Raw genomic sequence first — 24,651 nt, 5'->3', positions numbered from 1 at the left:
ACGGGTGCATATGTCACTTCTGGTGTCAGGTTTCGTAATATTGCGGTTTTCAGACTTTCGGTTCTTCTTTGCTGCAGCCGGAGCATGGATGTCTGGACGGATTCTGGCGACCTGAACTCGACCATTGGACTGGATCTCGGACCCTCACCAAGTCTGGACCCACAGGACAACTTTGATAGCTTCTGGTGGTGGGAAACCCACTGGCAGACCTTCCACGGGACCCAATGACTCTGGGCTCTCTCCGGGGGAAGCAGTGGTCAGTGGTGACTGCAAGGATGTCCTTCCCGATGTTCTTAGGCAGTTTGAAACTTTCACCGCTCCGGGTGTCCAGCAGCACTATGCCAGGTTACCCCCTCCTCTGGGCGGTAGACGGCAACAGCTTACAGCGGTCAAGAAACACACATCCGGACCCTGGGCGACACCAATGGACTTCTCTGGCTCGAGATGTCCGGCACGCCTCCTCTGAACTTGCAAGACCCCTTCTCCGGATGGCAGGCACACAGGACTGGCTTCCAGCATAATTCGATGAAGAGTAGCAGCTTTGCATGATGGTCCCTCTTAGCTCGGGGAGAGGTCTCCTCTGCAGGTCCTCTCTGGGTCAGTCCTTAGGAGACATAACAGCTTTCGTATTTTTGAAGAAATGCAGCAGCAGACTTCTCTTCAAGCTGGGCTTCAAGGAGCAGCTTCTTTTTGCTAAGCTTCGACTTAAACTACTGAACAAATTGGTAGGTGAGAGGTCCCCAGATATATACATCTGTCCCTCATTCACTCTGCCCGTGCAGGCTCAGTCAGCCAATCACACAGTATGGCATTCATGCAGGCAAGCAGGCAGCCAATCAGGCTCACAGTCATTCAGGCCATTCACTCCTACCAGACACCCATAACACAAGATGTGGATTGGGGCAAGTACCCAGCCTTTCAGCACACTAAACTGCATTCATGTCAGTTTCAGGCAGGGCTGTCTCATTCACTGTGTCACACACACAGACACCAGACACCTACAACAGAGAATGTGAGTTCACTTCATACTCCATTCACACAGGTCACACCCTAGGGTGTACCCACAACACACAACACCTGGTAAGGCTCCAGTCAATGTGACAGGAGACAGCCCCAGAGCCATATATGGTATTTCCAGTGAACAGACAGTCAGGGGGAAAGGGAACACCAGAGACATATATGGTGTTTCTACCCAAAAGCCATTCAGGAGGAAGGGACAGAGTCAGGCCTTCCCGAAACAAGGTAAAAGGCAATAGAAACCAAGAGGCCACAGGGGCCATCTTGCCTTCTGTCAGGAATTCACAGATTCCTATGGCAGGGCCTGTGTGTCCCAAAATGGGGGATACTCAGAGCAACTGTCAAGTCACTGTCACCAGCCCATACCCTGCTCCGTGAGCAGCACACAGGTGCCCCAAAAACACACATATGTGGTTCAAGGGTGTATCCCCACCCATGGGTGCCATAAGGGTATCCCAGGGATGATGTTCACCAAAAGATAACAATGAAGAGATGCACTGCCAGAGGTCCAGACGGGACCTCAGTGGCAGAAAACATAGAGAATACACACACAGAAGCCCTGTCCTTCCATATGGCATTTCCAGCATCACAAGCGACAAGGATTCCCCTGCCCATGATGCATACTCGAGCCTCCTAGCTGGCACCATCACCTACTCCTCCCAGCTTGCTTGCTTAGAGTCGTGCCTCTTTGCCGGTGTTCATTTCGAAGGGGCCTAATTATCCATAGAGTTGATCTGCGCCATCCTCTTATGTCTGCTCCCCGACATATCAAAGCCTGCCGCACTGGAACTCTACCAGTGGACCCGTGTGTACCAGAGGTGTGTCATGCCTGGGCCAGCAGCACAAGATCTCTCACTCCAGTCTACCCCTAGTCGTGCCTCTGCCAACAGATGACAGCCGTGCCTCATGCCCACCCCTCTGCCACACAGTCAATTCAACCACTGATCCCTGGGGCTCCAACCACTGCTGTCCCTGGTCACCACCATCCTGGCCCCTCGACCAGATGCTGCTGTTACTCAGGGGAGGAGAGGGGAGCCTCATCCTTGTTGATGCTTCCTGGATGACCTCTCTATGCAACGCTCAGCCCGGCCCACATGACAGGCCAGCCAGGGTACTTTCGCCTCATCCTCTGTTGTTGTCTGGAGGCCATGCACCAACCTCCTCACGCCCCCTGCAGGGAGCCACCTTTCTGCTGCTATTTCACTGGGTCTTCTACTGCCACAGAGCCTCCACCAGCTGATGGGGATGCCAAAGGAGGGGGGTGGTGGCCTTCCCACCTCCATGTGCCTGTCACTCAACCGCCAGGCCGAAGCCGTTGCTTCACTTCGCATCCTCCCCCATCCAACCTTGGTAGCCAGGTCCTTCTTCCCCCGCCCTTCATGGTGCCAGTCCTCCACCTTTCTCGGGGCTTTCGCTCGCCGCCCGTCCGGATCTAAAGCAGGCTGACCACATCAACCCTCCGCCGCTCCTTCTCTTAACTTCCTAGTCTGCCTGGACATCCCTGCTCACACGACCCAAGCCTCTGGGCAGCCGCCTTGGGTCCCAGCCGCTCTCTTCATGGTCGCTTCACCAGCAGCCTTTACGCTGGAGAGACAGGGTGGATTTCTTTCCCGCCCCATCCAATGCAGGGTGGGTTATATTTATGCAGCTCCCTTCATGGGGGAAGATGATGTCAGGATAGTATGCGGATCCTGGGGCACAACGGGAGCACTTCAAGGGTGCATCTGCTCCTTGCAGCTCCAAGTCACCATGCCCTCCAACGTGGGCATCTTAGATGATGAATTCCCACTGGACCCTAGTATCCATGAGCGGGAACGTTACTGGGTCTCCCACTGAGGTACCAGTTCCTGCCAACAGAGATATTTTTGGACTATGTGTTCATTAAAGGACCTTTTTGTGTGAAAGGTTCAGTTTTGAACGATCTGGCCAAGTTGGGTTGGGGGCGCTTGCTGACCCAGATACAGGTGGCCCTGCGCATAGCAGCCCAGGAGTTACTGGGCACTGACATTTTCTGGTCAGAGGTGGTACAAAGGCAGGTCTGGAGGGATGCCATTTCCTTGGCAGGCATGGAAAAGTCCAGCAAGCGTCTTATAGAAGCGTGGAGAAATTCACAAAGGCAGAAGGCTTGGGTTACGTTGGACATTGCTGCTTGAACTCCCTACCTTCCCATTTCCATGCAGACGGTGTTCACCTATCAGACAAGGGCAACAATGTGTTCTTGACAGCAATACAAGTTGCACTAAGAAGGGCTGGCTGCAGATAATTGTTATGGTGAGTATTGTCCTAGTGTATGGGGGCATTGGTGGCAGCGTAAGCCACCCCCAAAGCGTGGCGGAGTAACGGGGAGGTCCTAGCAAATGGGCGGTCACAGCACTGCATCCTCATCACCACACAATTGCAACCTATCGTCCCAGGGTGACTCACAGCCCTGGCTCTTGGACACTTAGCTGTCCGAATTATGTATTTGCACCACTTCAGTGGTCCATTAGAGGTGCAAATGGCAGGTCTCCAAGCTTTGCAGAACACCACACTCTTGGCAAAGTGACAGGGGGCAATGTCCCTTTGCAACTTTGAAAGCAGTCGCTGGGCTACATGAAGAAAACTGCTGCTTTACAGTCCCCCCCACACCGCCAGGCCTTATGGCCCTTTCTCCCTCTGAGCACTGTACTGTGCCATTCAAAAGTGGGGTAACAAAATCTTCTCCAACCAGGCAGACTCGCAATCCACCCCACCCCCCACACCCATCCTTAAGCAGGACTATAACTCTATTCACAGTTGGGGCCTATAGGTTTACTCTGATATTATTACCCAACTTACATCAAGCAAATCACAGGCTATAAAAGGGTGGTCTGCACCCTAAGGCTCAAGATGCTTTGGGGGGTTGGGCCACAGAAACATAGGTTTACATCCTTTCCATTAGGCACCCAACATGCTTTGAAACCTTTGAAAGTAGAGATTTTAGAATTACCCAAAATTGATATATTAACTCTATTTGCCTGCCTTTTAGAGGGAGAGATTCGGTGGGGGTGGAGGGAGGAGGGTATAGGAGTATGTGCCTACTGGACTGGATGTTGGCTCTTCTTGTAGCTCATAGGAAAATCCTTAGAATGGACACAGGACATGATTCCCATCCCCCTGCTGCCTGTTCTGGCCTGCCTGGCATCCCAGCCCTCTCTCTCTAGTTGTGGCAGCACTGGGGGATGGGGGTGAAGGACACACGACACGGCCAGGCAGGTTGCAGTCCCTCCCACTGCTCCCAGTCCATGCCCGACCAACCTCCCAGCGTTAGCATACGTCTACACACAGATGGGAATCATTTATGTATGTATTATATAACACTTATATATTTATTTTGTTTACTTACTTTACTGTACGCCGGCACACGTACACAAATTCTAGTAGTGTCACCTTAGTAGACGTGCTGCTCACAGTGCTGCTCTGCTCCCTCCCAGGCTCGTCAACACTTCCTGAATCTGGCTTTGTTTCCTCTCCCAGCAAGTGCTGGGGTGTGGTTGCCGCACCCAGGCTAGCACAGCACACCCAATGCGCATGACTGGCACGGCGGGTCGGTGGGACGTTTTGTGATTGACTGCCGGCCACTGACTGCTACATAGCAACAGCAGCCAGCCCACAGGCCCCATGGCCCCTCGAGTAGTCAGGCAGGCGGCAGCCCCGGGCCAGCCCCGCTTCCCAACCCAGGCAGGACTGCGCAATTTAGCAAAGAGTTGCAACTTTGTAAGCAACTTGTAAGTACACGAGCGAGGCCGAGGCTCGAGCTCATCAGCCTCAGCTCACACATCTCGGGCCAGTCCCACACCCCATTTGTTGCTTTGATTGTTGTTGTGACATTCTTGAGAGAGAATTTGCGCAGCATGTGGCCACGAGCGAGGTTGCTTTCTGGCTGCGGGCACCACAACGCCAACAGATGTCTGGGCCTGGAGGCACTCTGTGCTTTTGTAATGCATTCATCAAGGCAAAGTTAACACTTAGGAAGTAAGTGTTTACTTGCTTCGATGAAAGTGCACAGTGCAGTGCACATGAAATGATGCATCAGTGCTTCGCCGCGGCAGGGCATGGGCAACGTACATAACTGACACAGTAAACTTAAGTCAAAATGAAAACCAGCCGGCAGCCGCTATGGATTCTATTAATATGACTCGCAGTCGCAGACAAAATGGCCACAAGGGTGCCACATAAAACTGGCCCAGGCCTGGTGATGACCACGGCGGCGGGGGAAGGACAGGGCAGATCACAGGGTGGGTCATCAGTCTGTTATTGTTTGTTAGCAAGTCAAGTGTTTTAAAAAAAACAGACATAGCACCCAGCACGCAGCCGCCCACATGCAGCATGTGGAAAAGAAAGAAGTTAACTAATGTGAAGTAGTTTTACTTTAAACACACGGATGGATGTAAAAGTGTGTATTTTTTCGGGACCTGCCGTATGCTTGAAAAACCAGCCCACATGAAGTTTAAACTGATTCGGCACCGGGCCGAATTCCCCAGTGGCCTCTCCGCCGCTGGTAGAGTCATAGAAGAACCCCAGCAAGGCTCTCAATTTAGTAAACGTGGCTAGCAGCCAGACTTAAACTTTCAGGAGGTGAGGCAGGCAGGTTCTTAAGTACTGTGTTTTCCCAAGGCCCCCAAAGGAATGTCCACACACTATGTTAGGTGATAACTCAGCTTCTTTATGTGAAATAATGTTCAGCAATATATACACAAATAAATAATAACACTTTGTACTTGGAAAGACTTATTCAAAGAATGGTAAATATACACACTCTATGTGGTACCACACAAGACTTAAATTCAGTAATACGGCACAAACTGCAGACAGTTTTAAATGGCAGGTGAATTCTTAAATAAGGTGTAAACAGCAGAGAATAGGAAAGAAAGTCAGGTTAGTTATGAACAGTGGCAGAATGCCTTCTTTCGACTAGACAAGTAATTCTGAGTGAGGATCTCCCCACCTGGGCAACCTGTAATAGAAATGGTAGGGAGTCATTTATGTTGTATTTTATAGCCCAGTCCAATATCGTTCAATAACGATGTGCTTTCTTTTAAAAGGTTCTACCACCCCAAAGTACCTGGGAGGCCACAGGAGAACAGGATACAAGACAAATCTGGGACCCCTGGACGATTCCTGAGGCTAGAAGATGCTCTTCCTCGTCACAGTACATTTGGTGCCTTGGTAGGCAAAGTGGCAGAGTTTCTCGGCTTTACTCGACGATTCCGTCCGAGGATGGACCCCCTTTGGAAGAAGGATCCACTGGGATGCTGATTCCAAGAATAAAAAGGAACCAAAGTCTTTCGGAATGGCAGCAGTCTGGCTCTTCATGGTGCTCTACTTTGGTCGACAATTTCTCTGACTGTAGAAGTCCTGTGAAGAAGAAACTTGCTGTGGTCTCCGTAAAGGCTTGGTGGATGAAGATAAGACACCCTGGTACTGTTTGATGACTTATGGCGGCGACGGGTGCATATGTCACTTCTGGTGTCAGGTTTCGTAATATTGCGGTTTTCAGACTTTCGGTTCTTCTTTGCTGCAGCCGGAGTATGGATGTCTGGACGGATTCTGGCGACCTGAACTCGACCATTGGACTGGATCTCGGACCCTCACCAAGTCTGGACCCACAGGACAACTTTGATAGCTTCTGGTGGTGGGAAACCCACTGGCAGACCTTCCACGGGACCCAATGACTCTGGGCTCTCTCCGGGGGAAGCAGTGGTCAGTGGTGACTGCAAGGATGTCCTTCCCGATGTTCTTAGGCAGTTTGAAACTTTCACAGCTCCGAGTGTCCAGCAGCACTATGCCAGGTTACCCCCTCCTCTGGGCGGTAGACAGCAACAGCTTACAGCGGTCAAGAAACACACATCCGGACCCTGGGCGACACCAATGGACTTCTCTGGCTCGAGATGTCCGGCACGCCTCCTCTGAACTTGCAAGACCCCTTCTCCGGATGGCAGGCACACAGGACTGGTTTCCAGCATAATTCGATGAAGAGTAGCAGCTTTGCATGATGGTCCCTCTTAGCTCGGGGAGAGGTCTCCTCTGCAGGTCCTCTCTGGGTCAGTCCTTAGGAGACATAACAGCTTTCGTATTTTTGAAGAAATGCAGCAGCAGACTTCTCTTCAAGCTGGGCTTCAAGGAGCAGCTTCTTTTTGCTAAGCTTCGACTTAAACTACTGAACAAATTGGTAGGTGAGAGGTCCCCAGATATATACATCTGTCCCTCATTCACTCTGCCCGTGCAGGCTCAGTCAGCCAATCACACAGTATGGCATTCATGCAGGCAAGCAGGCAGCCAATCAGGCTCACAGTCATTCAGGCCATTCACTCCTACCAGACACCCATAACACAAGATGTGGATTGGGGCAAGTACCCAGCCTTTCAGCACACTAAACTGCATTCATGTCAGTTTCAGGCAGGGCTGTCTCATTCACTGTGTCACACACACAGACACCAGACACCCACAACAGAGAATGTGAGTTCACTTCATACTCCATTCACACAGGTCACACCCTAGGGTGTACCCACAACACACAACACCTGGTAAGGCTCCAGTCAATGTGACAGGAGACAACCCCAGAGCCATATATGGTATTTCCAGTGAACAGACAGTCAGGGGGAAAGGGAACACCAGAGGCATATATAGTGTGTCTACCCAAAAGCCATTCAGGAGGAAGGGACAGAGTCAGGCCTTCCCGAAACAAGGTAAAAGGCAATAGAAACCAAGAGGCCACAGGGGCCATCTTGCCTTCTGTCAGGAATTCACAGATTCCTATGGCAGGGCCTGGGTGTCCCAAAATGGGGGATACTCAGAGCAACTGTCAAGTCACTGTCACCAGCCCATACCCTGCTCCGTGAGCAGCACACAGGTGCCCCAAAAACACACATATGTGGTTCAAGGGTGTATCCCCACCCATGGGTGCCATATGGGTATCCCAGGGATGATGTTCACCAAAAGATAACAATGAAGAGATGCACTGCCAGAGGTCCAGACGGGACCTCAGTGGCAGAAAACATAGAGAATACACACACAGAAGCCCTGTCCTTCCATATGGCATTTCCAGCATCACAAGCGACAAGGATTCCCCTGCCCATGATGCATACTCGAGCCTCCTAGCTGGCACCATCACCTCCTCCTCCCAGCTTGCTTGCTTAGAGTCGTGCCTCTTTGCCGGTGTTCATTTCGAAGGGGCCTAATTATCCATAGAGTTGATCTGCGCCATCCTCTTATGTCTGCTCCCCGACATATCAAAGCCTGCCGCACTGGAACTCTACCAGTGGACCCGTGTGTACCAGAGGTGTGTCATGCCTGGGCCAGCAGCACAAGATCTCTCACTCCAGTCTACCCCTAGTCGTGCCTCTGCCAACAGATGACAGCCGTGCCTCATGCCCACCCCTCTGCCACACAGTCAATTCAACCACTGATCCCTGGGGCTCCAACCACTGCTGTCCCTGGTCACCACCATCCTGGCCCCTCGACCAGATGCTGCTGTTACTCAGGGGAGGAGAGGGGAGCCTCATCCTTGTTGATGCTTCCTGGATGACCTCTCTATGCAACGCTCAGCCCGGCCCACATGACAGGCCAGCCAGGGTACTTTCGCCTCATCCTCTGTTGTTGTCTGGAGGCCATGCACCAACCTCCTCACGCCCCCTGCAGGGAGCCACCTTTCTGCTGCTATTTCACTGGGTCTTCTACTGCCACAGAGCCTCCACCAGCTGATGGGGATGCCAAAGGAGGGGGGTGGTGGCCTTCCCACCTCCATGTGCCTGTCACTCAACCGCCAGGCCGAAGCCGTTGCTTCACTTCGCATCCTCCCCCATCCAACCTTGGTAGCCAGGTCCTTCTTCCCCCGCCCTTCATGGTGCCAGTCCTCCACCTTTCTCGGGGCTTTCGCTCGCCGCCCGTCCGGATCTAAAGCAGGCTGACCACATCAACCCTCCGCCGCTCCTTCTCTTAACTTCCTAGTCTGCCTGGACATCCCTGCTCACACGACCCAAGCCTCTGGGCAGCCGCCTTGGGTCCCAGCCGCTCTCTTCATGGTCGCTTCACCAGCAGACTTTACGCTGGAGAGACAGGGTGGATTTCTTTCCCGCCCCATCCAATGCAGGGTGGGTTATATTTATGCAGCTCCCTTCATGGGGGAAGATGATGTCAGGATAGTATGCGGATCCTGGGGCACAACGGGAGCACTTCAAGGCTGCATCTGCTCCTTGCAGCTCCAAGTCACCATGCCCTCCAACGTGGGCATCTTAGATGATGAATTCCCACTGGACCCTAGTATCCATGAGCGGGAACGTTACTGGGTCTCCCACTGAGGTACCAGTTCCTGCTAACAGAGATATTTTTGGACTATGTGTTCATTAAAGGACCTTTTTTGTGTGAAAGGTTCAGTTTTGAACGATCTGGCCAAGTTGGGTTGGGGGCGCTTGCTGACCCAGATACAGGTGGCCCTGCGCATAGCAGCCCAGGAGTTACTGGGCACTGACATTTTCTGGTCAGAGGTGGTACAAAGGCAGGTCTGGAGGGATGCCATTTCCTTGGCAGGCATGGAAAAGTCCAGCAAGCGTCTTATAGAAGCGTGGAGAAATTCACAAAGGCAGAAGGCTTGGGTTACGTTGGACATTGCTGCTTGAACTCCCTACCTTCCCATTTCCATGCAGACGGTGTTCACCTATCAGACAAGGGCAACAATGTGTTCTTGACAGCAATACAAGTTGCACTAAGAAGGGCTGGCTGCAGATAATTGTTATGGTGAGTATTGTCCTAGTGTATGGGGGCATTGGTGGCAGCGTAAGCCACCCCCAAAGCGTGGCGGAGTAACGGGGAGGTCCTAGCAAATGGGCGGTCACAGCACTGCATCCTCATCACCACACAATTGCAACCTATCGTCCCAGGGTGACTCACAGCCCTGGCTCTTGGACACTTAGCTGTCCGAATGATGTATTTGCACCACTTCAGTGGTCCATTAGAGGTGCAAATGGCAGGTCTCCAAGCTTTGCAGAACACCACACTCTTGGCAAAGTGACAGGGGGCAATGTCCCTTTGCAACTTTGAAAGCAGTCGCTGGGCTACATGAAGAAAACTGCTGCTTTACAGCCCCCCCCCCCACACCGCCAGGCCTTATGGCCCTTTCTCCCTCTGAGCACTGTACTGTGCCATTCAAAAGTGTGGTAACAAAATCTTCTCCAACCAGGCAGATCATACACTCTTCGCAATCCACCCCACCCCCCACACCCATCCTTAAACAGGACTATAACTCTATTCACAGTTGGGGCCTATAGGTTTACTCTGATATTATTACCCAACTTACATCAAGCAAATCACAGGCTATAGAAGGGTGGTCTGCACCCTAAGGCTCAAGATGCTTTGGGGGGTTGGGCCACAGAAACATAGGTTTACATCCTTTTCATTAGGCACCCAACATGCTTTGAAACCTTTGAAAGTAGAGATTTTAGAATTACCCAAAATTGATATATTAACTCTATTTGCCTGCCTTTTAGAGGGAGAGATTCGGTGGGGGTGGAGGGAGGAGGGTACAGGAGTATGTGCCTACTGGACTGGATGTTGGCTCTTCTTGCAGCTCATAGGAAAATCCTTAGAATGGACACAGGACATGATTCCCATCCCCCTGCTGCCTGTCCTGGCCTGCCTGGCATCCCAGCCCTCTCTCTCTAGTTGTGGCAGCACTGGGGGATGGGGGTGAAGGACACACGACACGGCCAGGCAGGTTGCAGTCCCTCCCACTGCTCCCAGTCCATGCCCGACCAACCTCCCAGCGTTAGCATACGTCTACACACAGATGGGAATCATTTATGTATGTATTATATAACACTTATATATTTATTTTGTTTACTTACTTTACTGTACGCCGGCACACGTACACAAATTCTAGTAGTGTCACCTTAGTAGGCGTGCTGCTCACAGTGCTGCTCTGCTCCCTCCCAGGCTCGTCAACACTTCCTGAATCTGGCTTTGTTTCCTCTCCCAGCAAGTGCTGGGGTGTGGTTGCCGCACCCAGGCTAGCACAGCACACCCAATGCGCATGACTGGCACGGCGGGTCGGTGGGATGTTTCGTGATTGGCTGCCAGCCACTGACTGCTACATAGCAACAGCAGCCAGCCCACAGGCCCCATGGCCCCTCGAGTAGTCGGGCAGGCGGCAGCCCCGGGCCAGCCCCGCTTCCCAACCCAGGCAGGACTGCGCAATTTAGCAAAGAGTTGCAACTTTGTAAGCAACTTGTAAGTACACGAGCGAGGCCGAGGCTCGAGCTCATCAGCCTCAGCTCACACATCTCGGGCCAGTCCCACACCCCATTTGTTGCTTTGATTGTTGTTGTGACATTCTTGAGAGAGAATTTGCGCAGCACGTGGCCACGAGCGAGGTTGCTTTCTGGCTGCGGGCACCACAACGCCAACAGATGTCTGGGCCTGGAGGCACTCAGTGCTTTTGTAATGCATTCATCAAGGCAAAGTTAACACTTAGGAAGTAAGTGTTTACTTGCTTCGATGAAAGTGCACAGTGCAGTGCACATGAAATGATGCATCAGTGCTTCGCCGCGGCAGGGCATGGGCAACGTACATAACTGACACAGTAAACTTAAGTCAAAATGAAAACCAGCCGGCAGCCGCTATGGATTCTATTAATATGACTCGCAGTCGCAGACAAAATGGCCACAAGGGTGCCACAAAAAACTGGCCCAGGCCTGGTGATGACCACGGCGGCGGGGGAAGGACAGGGCAGATCACAGGGTGGGTCATCAGTCTGTTATTGTTTGTTAGCAAGTCAAGTGTTTTAAAAAAAACAGACATAGCACCCAGCACGCAGCCGCCCACATGCAGCATGTGGAAAAGAAAGAAGTTAACTAATGTGAAGTAGTTTTACTTTAAACACACGGATGGATGTAAAAGTGTGTATTTTTTCGGGACCTGCCGTATGCTTGAAAAACCAGCCCACATGAAGTTTAAACTGATTTGGCACCGGGCCGAATTCCCCAGTGGCCTCTCCGCCGCTGGTAGAGTCATAGAAGAACCCCAGCAAGGCTCTCAATTTAGTAAACGTGGCTAGCAGCCAGACTTAAACTTTCAGGAGGTGAGGCAGGCAGGTTCTTAAGTACTGTGTTTTCCCAAGGCCCCCAAAGGAATGTCCACACACTATGTTAGGTGATAACTCAGCTTCTTTATATGAAATAATGTTCAGCAATATATACACAAATAAATAATAACACTTTGTACTTGGAAAGACTTATTCAAAGAATGGTAAATATACACACTCTATGTGGTACCACACAAGACTTAAATTCAGTAATACGGCACAAACTGCAGACAGTTTTAAATGGCAGGTGAATTCTTAAATAAGGTGTAAACAGCAGAGAATAGGAAAGAAAGTCAGGTTAGTTATGAACAGTGGCAGAATGCCTTCTTTCGACTAGACAAGTAATTCTGAGTGAGGATCTCCCCACCTGGGCAACCTGTAATAGAAATGGTAGGGAGTCATTTATGTTGTATTTTATAGCCCAGTCCAATATCGTTCAATAACGATGTGCTTTCTTTTAAAAGGTTCTACCACCCCAAAGTACCTGGGAGGCCACAGGAGAACAGGATACAAGACAAATCTGGGACCCCTGGACGATTCCTGAGGCTAGAAGATGCTCTTCCTCGTCACAGTACATTTGGTGCCTTGGTAGGCAAAGTGGCAGAGTTTCTCGGCTTTACTCGACGATTCCGTCCGAGGATGGACCCCCTTTGGAAGAAGGATCCACTGGGATGCTGATTCCAAGAATAAAAAGGAACCAAAGTCTTTCGGAATGGCAGCAGTCTGGCTCTTCATGGTGCTCTACTTTGGTCGACAATTTCTCTGACTGTAGAAGTCCTGTGAAGAAGAAACTTGCTGTGGTCTCCGTAAAGGCTTGGTGGATGAAGATAAGACACCCTGGTACCGTTTGATGACTTATGGCGGCGACGGGTGCATATGTCACTTCTGGTGTCAGGTTTCGTAATATTGCGGTTTTCAGACTTTCGGTTCTTCTTTGCTGCAGCCGGAGCATGGATGTCTGGACGGATTCTGGCGACCTGAACTCGACCATTGGACTGGATCTCGAACCCTCACCAAGTCTGGACCCACAGGACAACTTTGATAGCTTCTGGTGGTGGGAAACCCACTGGCAGACCTTCCACGGGACCCAATGACTCTGGGCTCTCTCCGGGGGAAGCAGTGGTCAGTGGTGACTGCAAGGATGTCCTTCCCGATGTTCTTAGGCAGTTTGAAACTTTCACAGCTCCGGGTGCCCAGCAGCACTATGCCAGGTTACCCCCTCCTCTGGGCGGTAGACAGCAACAGCTTACAGCGGTCAAGAAAGACACATCCGGACCCTGGGCGACACCAATGGACTTCTCTGTCTTGAGATGTCCGGCACGCCTCCTCTGAACTTGGAAGACCCCTTCTCCGGATGACAGGCACACAGGACTGGCTTCCAGCATACTTTGATAAAGAGTAGCAGCTTTGCATGATGGTCCCTCTTGGCTCGGGGAGAGGTCTCCTCTGCAGGTCCTCTCTGGGTCAGTCCTTAGGAGACATAACAGCTTTCGTATTTTTGAAGAAATGCAGCAGCAGACTTCTCTTCGAGCTGGGCTTCAAGGAGCAGCTTCTTTTTGCTAAGCTTCGACTTAAACTACTGAACAAATTGGTAGGTGAGAGGTCCCCAGATATATACATCTGTCCCTCATTCACTCTGCCCGTGCAGGCTCAGTCAGCCAATCACACAGTATGGCATTCATGCAGGCAAGCAGGCAGCCAATCAGGCTCACAGTCATTCAGGCCATTCACTCCTACCAGACACCAATAACACAAGATGTGGATTGGGGCAAGTACCCAGCCTTTCAGCACACTAAACTGCATTCATGTCAGTTTCAGGCAGGGCTGTCTCATTCACTGTGTCACACACACAGACACCAGACACCCACAACAGAGAATGTGAGTTCACTTCATACTCCATTCACACAGGTCACACCCTTGGGTGTACCCACAACACACAACACCTGGGAAGGCTCCAGTCAATGTGACAGGAGACAGCCCCTGAGCCATATATGGTATTTCCACTGAACAGACAGTCAGGGGGAAAGGGAACACCAGAGACATATATGGTGTTTCTACCCAAAAGCCATTCAGGAGGAAGGGACAGAGTCAGGCCTTCCCGAAACAAGGTAAAAGGCAATAGAAACCAAGAGGCCACAGGGGCCATCTTGCCTTCTGTCAGGAATTCACAGATTCCTATGGCAGGGCCTGGGTGTCCCAAAATGGGGGATACTCAGAGCAACAGTCAAGTCACTGTCACCAGCCCATACCCTGCTCCGTGAGCAGCACACAGGTGCCCCAAAAACACACATATGTGGTTCAAGGGTGTACCCCCACCCATGGGTGCCATAAGGGTATCCCAGGGATGATGTTCACCAAAAGATAACAATGAAGAGATGCACTGCCAGAGGTCCAGACGGGACCTCAGTGGCAGAGAACATAGAGAATACACACACATAGGCCCTGTCCTTCCATATGGCATTTCCAGCATCACATGCGACAAGGATTCCCCTGCCCATGATGCATACTCGAGCCTCCTAGCTGGCACCATCACCTCCTCCTCCCAGCTTGCTTGCTTAGAGTCGTGCCTCTTTGGCGGTGTTCATTTCGAAGGGGCCTAATTATCCATAGAGTTGATCTGCGCCATCCTCTTATGTCTGCTCCCCGACATATCAAAGCCTGCCGCACTGGAACTCTACCAGTGGACCCGTGTGTACCAGAGGTGTGTCATGCCTGGGCCAGCAGCACAAGATCTCTCACTCCAGTCTACCCCTAGTCGTGCCTCTGCCAACCGATGACAGCCGTGCCTCATGCCCACCCCTCTGCCACACAGACAATTCAGCCACTGATCCCTGGGGCTCCAACCACTGCTGTCTCTGGTCACCGCCATCCTGGCCCCTCCACCAGATGCTGCTGTTACTCAGGGGAGGAGAGGGGAGCCTCATCCTTGTTGATGCTTCCTGGATGACCTCTCTATGCAACGCTCAGCCCGGCCCACATGACAGGCCAGCCAGGGTACGTTCGCCTCATCCTCTGTTGTTGTCTGGAGGTCATGCACCAACCTCCTCAAGCCCCCTGCAGGGAGCCACCTTTCTGCTGCTATTTCACTGGGTCTTCTACTGCCACAGAGCCTCCACCAGCTGATGGGGATGCCAAAGGAGGGGGGTGGTGGCCTTCCCACCTCCATGTGCCTGTCACTCAACCACCAGGCCGAAGCCGTTGCTTCACTTCGCATCCTCCCCCATCCAACCTTGGTAGCCAGGTCCTTCTTCCCCCGCCCTTCATGGTGCCAGTCCTCCACCTTACTCGGGGCTTTCGCTCGCCGCCCGTCCGGATCTAAAGCAGGCTGACCATATCAACCCTCCGCCGCTCCTTCTCTTAACTTCCTAGTCTGCCTGGACATCCCTGCTCACACGACCAAAGCCTCTGGGCAGCCACCTTGGGTCCCAGCCGCTCTCTTCATGGTCGCTTCACCAGCAGCCTTTACGCTGGAGAGACGGGGTGGATTTCTTTCCCGCCCCATCCAATGCAGGGTGGGTTATATTTATGCAGCTCCCTTCATGGAGGAAGATGATGTCAGGATAGTGTGCGGATCCTGGGGCACAACAGCAGCACTTCAAGGCTGCATCTGCTCCTTGCAGCTCCAAGTCACCATGCCCTCCAACGTGGGCATCTTAGATGATGAATTCCCACTGGACCCTAGTATCCATGAGCGGGAAAGTTACTGGGTCTCCCACTGAGGCACCAGTTCCTGCTAACAGAGATATTTTTGGACTATGTGTTCATTAAAGGACCTTTTTTGTGTGAAAAGTTCAGTTTTGAACTAAAACCCACCATAAATAAATAAATAAATAAATAAATAAAAAAATAAGAGGCACATAGCCTTACCACTTTCTGATACTGCTGCAAGTACCACTGCTGCCTAACGACAGTGGGTGCAAGAGGAGCAGATCACCCCTGGTCCTCCCAGGCTAATTAAGAGATTCAATGGTCTCACACAATGCCCATTGGTTAGCACAGAGTTCAGTTGGAAGGGAGAAACCTCTCAGCTCTGCATTGCTGTAAACAATGCCATTCCAGTAGACTGTAAACGATAAACCTGATGCTGAAATAGTTGCTGCGGTCACACGATCTAAGGCAAATGAAGCAGCTTAGGAAGCAGCCCTCGTGGCATGGGTCCAGGGGCCTTTCCGGCTGACAACGGCAAAAGACCGGCTCTGCTGGTACTACCCAGTTCAGATTCAGAGTCCACGGAGACACTTGTTCCTGCCGGAGAGGGACTGGTGGTCACTGGAGTGCCTGCTGTGGCGTCATCTGACTCCTAAAGGTTGCCTGCAGGTGTAGGACCCCCAACCTGAGGTGGAGGACAAGGTAGTTTCAAACCTCAAGGATCTCCATAAATTAAGTGACTTTTCCTTAGCTGGGGGCCTGAGTCAGGATGACTTCTGCTGAGCACAACGCGGCTGCCCAACTTCGACAGATTTGGATGAGCAGGCAGAGAAGCAGGCCCAGGGGGAAGCTTGTGGGATGTTAATGGTGTACTGGAAGAACGGTCTCCTATACAGCGAGCCCAAGACTTCTGAAGTGGGGGCCAACCAGTGTTTGGTGGATCCCCAGTGCAATAGAAGGTTCCTTTTGGACTTGGCTCACGACATTCCGTTGGCGGGTCCCCTAGGAATGGCAAAGAGGTCCCATTTCTATTGGTCCAAGATGGGCTCAAAGATAAAAGAATGTGTCTCGTCCTGCCACAGCACCATCAAAGCCCTATAATTCCACTACCCGTGGTTGGGAGGCCTTTCTAGAGGATAGGTATGGAGATTGTGGGTACTTTTGATCAGCAAACCTCCTCAGGAAACTTGTATATCTTGGTTGTGGTAAATCATGCCACCCAACACACTGTGGCTGTCCCTCTGAGAAGCATCAAAACCCCGGTGGTCACGGTTCTATGTCCCTTTGCCAACAAGTGTTTTTTCGAAGTAATACTTCTCAACGAAATGACTTCAAAAAAACAAATTGTTTTTTTTATATATTGGGGATCCCCCCCAAACTCCCTCTTCCCTATATTTTTATCCTTACCCCCAACCCCGTCCCTAAAATTTCTATCCCCTTACATCAATCTCTATATACGTCGATGGGTTTTTTCGAAGTTATTTTCTCATTAAAAATTACTTTGAAAAACAACTGTCAGCAAAACTACGCAATATTGTGGATGCAAAGACTCTCATCTGGATATTCTCTTGTGTGGGATTCCCTAAAGAAGTCACTTCTGACAGCAGAGCAAACTTCATATCGGCGTATATGAAGACAATATGGAATGAATGTGGTGTAACCTACTAGTTCTCCACAGCCTTTCACCCACATTTCAACTGGCTTGTTGAGCGATTCAACAAGGCCCTCAAGGGCATGATAGGTGGCTTGGAAGAGCCCCTAATGAGAAAGTGGCATATTCTCCTGACATGCTTCCTGTTCTCCTACCAGCAGGTGCCACAGAACGGTGTGGGGTTCAATCCCTTTTAGCTCCGGTTTGGCCATCCTCTTAGTGGTCAACTAAGTCTGATGCAGGAAGGCTGGGAGGGCAATCCCTGATCTCCTTCCCATGACATAGTGGACTATGTGCTTGGCCTTTGATCCAAGCTGTCTAAGTACAGGGAACAGAGCACCCAAAACCTGAAGGCAAGCCAGCAGTCATTAAGCGCTGGCATGATCAGAAGGCCGCCATGATGGAGTACACACCGGGCCAGATGGTCTGGATCATGCAACTCGTCAAGCCCAGTGCCTTGCATGGCAAGTGGGCTGGAACCTATATGATGCTAGAAAAGATCAGTGAGGTTAACTACCTCATTGACACTAAAACCTTGAGGCTTATGCATTGGGTCTTTCATGTTAACCGGTTCAAACCCAATTACAACCAGGATGAGTGAGTAATGGCTCTGGTCACAGATGATGAGACTGAGGAGAAGACATATTCCCTCCCCGACTTGTTGCACATGGAGCCCACTGACGAGTCTCTTGAGGGAGTACAAATCTCTACAGACATTACAGAACACCAAAGGCAGGACAGCCAGTGGCTGCTGCATCAATTCACCAGACTGTTCTCGCTGACTCCCTGGAAGATTGATTTGTGCGTCTATGATATTGACACTTGGGACAGTAATCCGGTGAAACATAGGAATTACCAGATGTCTGACAAGGTCAAAGACACTATCAAGATGTTGACCTTGGGGGGTGATCGAGCTGTCCTGCAGTCCCTGGGCTAGCCCAGTGGCACTGATCCCTACAAGGACCTGTGGCTGGAAAACCAAGGTCAGCTTTTGCGTGGATTACTGGGGGCTCAACTCTGTCACGAAGACAGACCCATACTCCATCCCTTGGTCAGATGAACTAATTGACCGGTTAGGCGCTGCCAAGTTCATGAGCATATTTGACCCCAAAGGAGGGTACTTGCAGGTCAGCTTAAGAGGTCAAAAAAGAGGTTTGCTTTCTCCACCCCAGACGGGCACTATTAGTTTACGGTTATGCCTTTTAGGTTAAAGAATTCCCTTGCTACCTTCCAGAGCATGGTGAACCAAGTCCTAATGGGGCCGGAAGACTTCAGCGTCGCCTACCTAGACAATGGGGTGGTTTTCAGCAACACCTGGGAAGACCATCTATCCCATCTGGAACAGGTGCTTTTAGCCATGCAGAAGGCTGGCTTGACTAGCAAGGCATCCAAGTGACAGTGCAGGTTGCTATGACTTACCTGGGTCACCAAGTAGGTGGTGAAAAGAAGCTGCATCTAGAGGCCAAAGTCCAGGTGGTGAAGGATTGGGACATGCCTACCGCCCAGACTCAAGTGAGGGCCTTCCTCTGCCTCAAAGTTTATAGGCTGCCTTTTATTAAAGGGTATGGGATGCGTGTCCTTCCCTTAAATGACGTCACATCAAAGAAACTGCCAAATAAGGTCACCTGGACCCCTGCATGTCAGTCGTCCTTCCAGATCGGTGCCAGGCCCCAGTTCTAAAGATCCCAGATTTTGGCCAAGAGTTTATCATCCAGACAGATGCTTGTGGATTTGGCATCAGTGCAGTATTAGCACAACGGAACTCTGAAGGGGCAGAACAACCTTGTGCATACCTAAGTAGGCGCTTGACCAAGCAAGAGTGCAGCTGGGCCATGATTGAGAAGGAGGCTTTTGAGGTAGTTTGGGCAGTATGCAAGTTGAAACCCTACATATTTGAGTCTCGCCTCACTGTTCAAACAGACCACAGATCTCTGAGATGGCTTATGGCCATGCAGGGAGAGAACCCCAAGTTACTGTGTTGGACCACAACCCTACAGGGATTGGACATAGACATCCAACACAAACCTGGGTTGCAGCCCTCCAATGCAGATGGCCTCAGTCGGTACTTTCGCCAGGAGAATGAGCCAAACCCTTAGAAGAGAGAGTTACAACCTTTGTGGCTTGGGGGGGGTAGAGGGGGCGTGTGAGGAATTACCATCTGGCATGGGTGCAAAACCCTGGCTTTTTTTTTAAATTAACAAATAGAATGATTATGGTAATTCCAACTCCAAAAGGGTAAATCTGCCAAACAGATTCCCCTTTTCCATCAACTCCATGGCAGAAGCATAGTGCACTCATAACCTGTTGCATCAGTAGCCTGATCCGTGGCACTGGCTCTTCTTGTGGCACCAAGCAGGTTTGAAGGTCATGAGATGCCCAAATGAGAGCTGCAGAGACAGCCAAGTCCCTGCGGCTCAGGGGCGGCATTTAAGATATGCCCCTCTGTATCTAAAACTATGATAACCATAAGGAGCCCATGCTGGGGGCAGGGTAAACTCTAAATAAAAGCATTGCCTGAGTTTAGGCATAGTGAAGGGTACTACTTATATTCATGACCACCACATTCCAATTTATATTGCAAGTGTCCGCTCCTGTGAGTCAGCTCTTCTGTGGAAGGTGATCTGTATTCTGGCCAGCTGGATGTAGCCCGTCAAATGGCAGGGTACAAACCTGATGTCCCGGGCCGCCACTTCGATCTCTTTGTGAGGGTAGGTAACATCCTCTGTCTGAGGCAGCTACACAGCAAGCAGCTGCACTGGGCCTGGGGATCAAAGGAGCGCACCCATTCAAAAAAAGTAGCCTCACACCAGGGTGCTGCATATTTAAAGGCCTTTGTTCTCACTGAGAAGAGAAGGGGGCAGGATTATGATAGGCAGGAGAGCACTGGTCAAGGGAAGGAGGCTTCCATCATCTTGATTCTCACTGTCCCTCTCTCTCTTGCCTGTCCCCTCCACTTCCTCTGGAGCAAAGCACTTTGGGTGTGGCATCAGAAGGGCAATGTCCACTCTGTTCAAGAGCAGGGATTTGCCAACTGAAGCAGGCTAGTTTTAGTCAAATTACCATAGTACTTTTGTCTTTAAAAGAAGGGGTCTCCCACCCCTTCTTCAGATCCTCTCAAGACAACCTGAAGATTTGCTCAGACTCTCAGATCCACTTGGATCCCTTAAGGCCGCAGATTTGCTCTGAAGATCTCACTGGACTTCCTTTGGGAGAGTTGCACTCTCCAAAGCCTTCCGCCTGAGGTGAAGAAGGAATCATCCAAGATAGAAGATCTGTTCCCTACCCACTCCCAGGGCACATCGGGAGTGACCTCTGCTGTGGATCAGGTCCTACCACTCTGCACCAGAATCTCCTTAAGCTGGGAGATCAGACCCTGAACGGATCCATAATGTCCTTGAGTCCCCCTGAGTTGGCCTCATAGCAACCGGAGGGCCAGATCAGCTGAAGCTCTCTGTTCTACGGCACTGACCCAGTCGATTTGAGTTCATTGCACCTGTAACAAGATGGAAGACACTGGCACTGGTTGCTGCACTCCTCTGCCGCTTAGTATTTTTCTGCACTTTCAACCACCTTCACACTGCATCATGTCCTAGCTAAAGCCTGCCACCTGCTAGGCCTGAATCGACTGCTCAACACCGGAACCCAAACTGAGTCACCCAGGGAGTCACACACAAACTCTAACCAAGGGTTGCAACCTTGGCTCGACCAATCTAGCCCTAGAACTGCTGCCTCATCAATCGCACATCAACGTCCCCAAGATCCCCACTTCGACAACTGTCGGCCACCAACGTGAACCACTGGAGCGTTACTCATCGACTACTCCCGGCAGCTAAAGCCCGACTCGGCATGGTCAATTGCGAAGAATTCCCTGGACCGCCCCGACCTGCATCCTTGAGAGCTGCCCTTCTACTGCATGGAGCACCTGCCTTTGTCCCCTACTCAACGCCTGCTTGCTGCTTGGGCCCACGGAATCCAACGTGCCTGAACTGTGCTTGATCTGCTCACATTTACATTGAACACCGGGCCAGACTTTGTCAGACCCCACCAAGAACTGAATACAGATACTATTGACTCTGAACTGCCCCCTTAGTCCTCTTGGACCCTAGAGACTGGTTAGGTCATGATCACTCCTGTTTTCATCCAAGATATCCTTTTTGTGGTTAGTAATTTACCTACCACACCTGGAACTACGCTCAGAGTGCTTCTTTCACCAGTCAGTCGCATCTTCTCTGCTCTTCCTTCAGGATTTGTTTTTGTACAGCGTTGGAACTCGTTCTACGTGTAGATGGTGTGTTGGATTAGAGTGTTTTTATTTGTATAAAGAGATGAGCAGAGATTGACTTGGATGTTAGGAAACTGAAAGACTCTCTTATGGGGTGGCGGCGGATGGGGTTTCTAGGTGAACTGCGCTGAGGAAGAGTCAGTTACTTTTTAGGCAGTGCACTATCTAGCCAATATTTCCCATTCATATTGGCATCTTGAGAGATTTTGCTGATTAGGAAATCTCTCCATTACACCACAAGCTACAGCGCCCCAACAGGAAATGTCTGAGAGATTAGAGCACTGTTTGTGGACAGAGAATGAAAGTAAACACTGCATCTGTTGGTGTTGTGGGGTAGAAATGTGGAAGAGTGAGAGGCATAGAAAAATCCATAGGGCCTTCCATCCTCTAGCCTCTAGTGTGATGGCAAGGAGCCGTGGTAAGGAGATATGGATTGACTATGGTAAAATTGAGAGACTGCCCAATATGAAAGTGTCTTCTTACAGTTTGTAGGGTTAGGGCAGATTCAATCGCATAACATGCTTTGTTACATTTGATTGGCCCTGCTCCAAATGTAACTGTTTCTCTTGGATAGTCCTCTGTTCCCTTCTCTGACCTATGGCCGATGTGTCCACTTTCTAAAAATGTAGGGTGATGGAATCCACTTATGTGTACACTCAACGTGTGCTCTGAATGAACAGTCAGAAACCATTTACACATGTCCATGTAAGGGGAAAGGAAGGTGGGAAATTCACTTTCTATCTAATCTAAGTTGAAACTCGCAAGAGATCACAATGTGTTGTGATTCACAGTGGCATATCCATGTTGTTCATTGCAACTTAGTATTTTGAATTTGTGAAACCGCCCATGATGCGTAGCACTGACATTGCATATGCAACATCCCTCCATACAAGTATTTCCTTTTTTTTGTAATTTATTATTTTCTGGAAGGGATGCTTTAAATAATGATGATGTGTTGATTAAAATGAAAAGAAAAACAAAACCAAAATAAAAATATTGCTTCTATTACTTTTTTTTTAAAGTGTGTTTTTCAATTTTAGAACATGATTTATTAAATAAAACAACTATTTGGTTTCATATTTGCTTTGGCCAAATACTTTGCGAACTATTTGGTATTCTGCCGGATACGAAATATGCTATTCAGTACATTCCTTGTGACTCATGCTCCCTGAATTTTGGATATAGGTGGCAGTTCTTCCAGACACGTGCATGCTCACATCAATATTTCCTACATTACACACAGTACACTTTTCTATTATCCTTCTGATGTCAAAATCATGTTTTAACTACATGGAAAATATTTCCTAATACACTGGTCTGGACTGTGCACATGATAAACAGAATCTCAGGGAGCCGTCAGAGGAATCTTCTGAACAGGAATCATCATCCAACCATTATGGCGGGCTCCTTCAGATACAGGAGCTATGATCCAAGAAATGACAAAGGTCTTTCGTTGAGGGCATTCCTGAGCATCCATGTCAGGAAACAGGCACTGATACATTGCATTGTTTTCTACTATACCTTATGGATGTGAGCAATGGCTTTTTCTGCTTCCTCTCGTGTAAGACCTCCTGTAAGGGCCACGTATGGGGTTCTCATCACATCACTAGGGGCAAAAAGGGTCAGAGAGACTTAAAGACTGAGCCAATTGTTTCTTTAAATTCACGAACATAAATAGTTACACATTCTTTATTTTTTTTATTATTATGCTCTGGTTTTGTAACACAAACCTTTCACAAAACAGAAGGAAAAAAAAGTCTGAGCAACATCAAGTTAAAACTACGTGGCTCACAATTTCATCACAACATATGGTAAGAAAAAGATGTATTACATTCAACCGCTGGTAAAAACATTTCCATTATTCCAGTTCATAATTTTATTTTTCCTTTTCCAATTTGTCCAATAAAGCATTTATGAATTTTCCAGCAGCGAATGTTAATGTGAGATGGTTTCCCAGTATCACCCTTTTCATAAAATACCTCAGCATTAAAGAAAGTCGTGCTCACAATAAAGGGTCTAGGGAACAAACATCAGAGTCTGTTCACTCCGGTTCACTCTACAAAAATAGGTTTCCTATCTTCTAATGAAAATGAATTACAGTATCTACATGCTATATTGATGGCCTGATGTATTCTCCTGATGTTAACAACTGTAGCTGCTAATAGTGTGTTCAGCCGAAGCCTCTGAAATAAATCACTAAAACCAACACTCAAGAACTTCACAAGATATCTGGGTATTCTATTGTGTTTTCTTCCATTGAAGCTAAATCTCTGTATAATCTAAATTTAGAGATTGGAGTCCTGGTTATTATAAACACCCAAACCCAAAGTCAGGTAGGATTCGTTATAAAGTCCCCAAAAGACACTTCGATTTTACCCAGCGTATAATCAGGCTTATGTTTATTAGCTTCTGCTGCAAGGAATATCTCCAGAGACTGTGTTGAGCCTCTGGGACGGTTCTGCACCAAGCTAAACAAGCTTTGGTCTCCCTCAGGCATCATCTATTCCCTAAGAGTAGTTGTGGTTGAGCAGCCAAGGCAGAACTCTTTGACCCATCAGGAAACAATGCAACACTTTCTTATATCAAAGTAATGAATGGCCACAATGTGTCACCAAAGATAGGATGTTTTATCTGATATTAGGGCAGTATGATTGTTAGGTAAGATTTCCACAGGGCTGGTAAATCTTCCTTGCCTGGTTCAACTCCAGAACTTTTTTGCTTTTCTAGTGAGATATTTTCCATTAATACCTCAGTGAGTGGGAACCTTTTTCCACACTCACCTGTCTTTAACTCTTTTTATGGGTGTCATTTTTAAGACTCTCCATAGTGTCTTTTTAAAGTTATCATGTCTAACAACTTATTGGCAATAAGTGCCTGTTGTTGCTGGGTTGCCCTAGGGGCTCCCCCTTTAACTTTCTTGTGCTAACCTTGAGTGAACTACAGTTCCCAAGGGTAGAA

General features: G+C 49.6%; 1 protein-coding gene across 1 annotated transcript in view; it reads right to left on the bottom strand.

The window, feature by feature from the left end:
• Positions 1–24,651, bottom strand: part of BTBD16 (BTB domain containing 16) — a 1,066,677-nt gene that overhangs the window by 958,525 nt on the left and 83,501 nt on the right. The window contains exon 3 of the mRNA XM_069611979.1: positions 23,215–23,299. Coding sequence (XP_069468080.1) covers positions 23,215–23,299 — 85 coding nt within the window. The remainder of the gene's footprint in view (positions 1–23,214; positions 23,300–24,651) is intronic.

The sequence above is a fragment of the Ambystoma mexicanum genome, chromosome 8, assembly GCF_040938575.1.
Source record: "Ambystoma mexicanum isolate Mex_15411 chromosome 8, UKY_AmexF1_1, whole genome shotgun sequence".
NCBI lineage: Eukaryota > Metazoa > Chordata > Amphibia > Caudata > Ambystomatidae > Ambystoma > Ambystoma mexicanum.
This window is presented reverse-complemented; position numbering and strand designations above follow the sequence as displayed.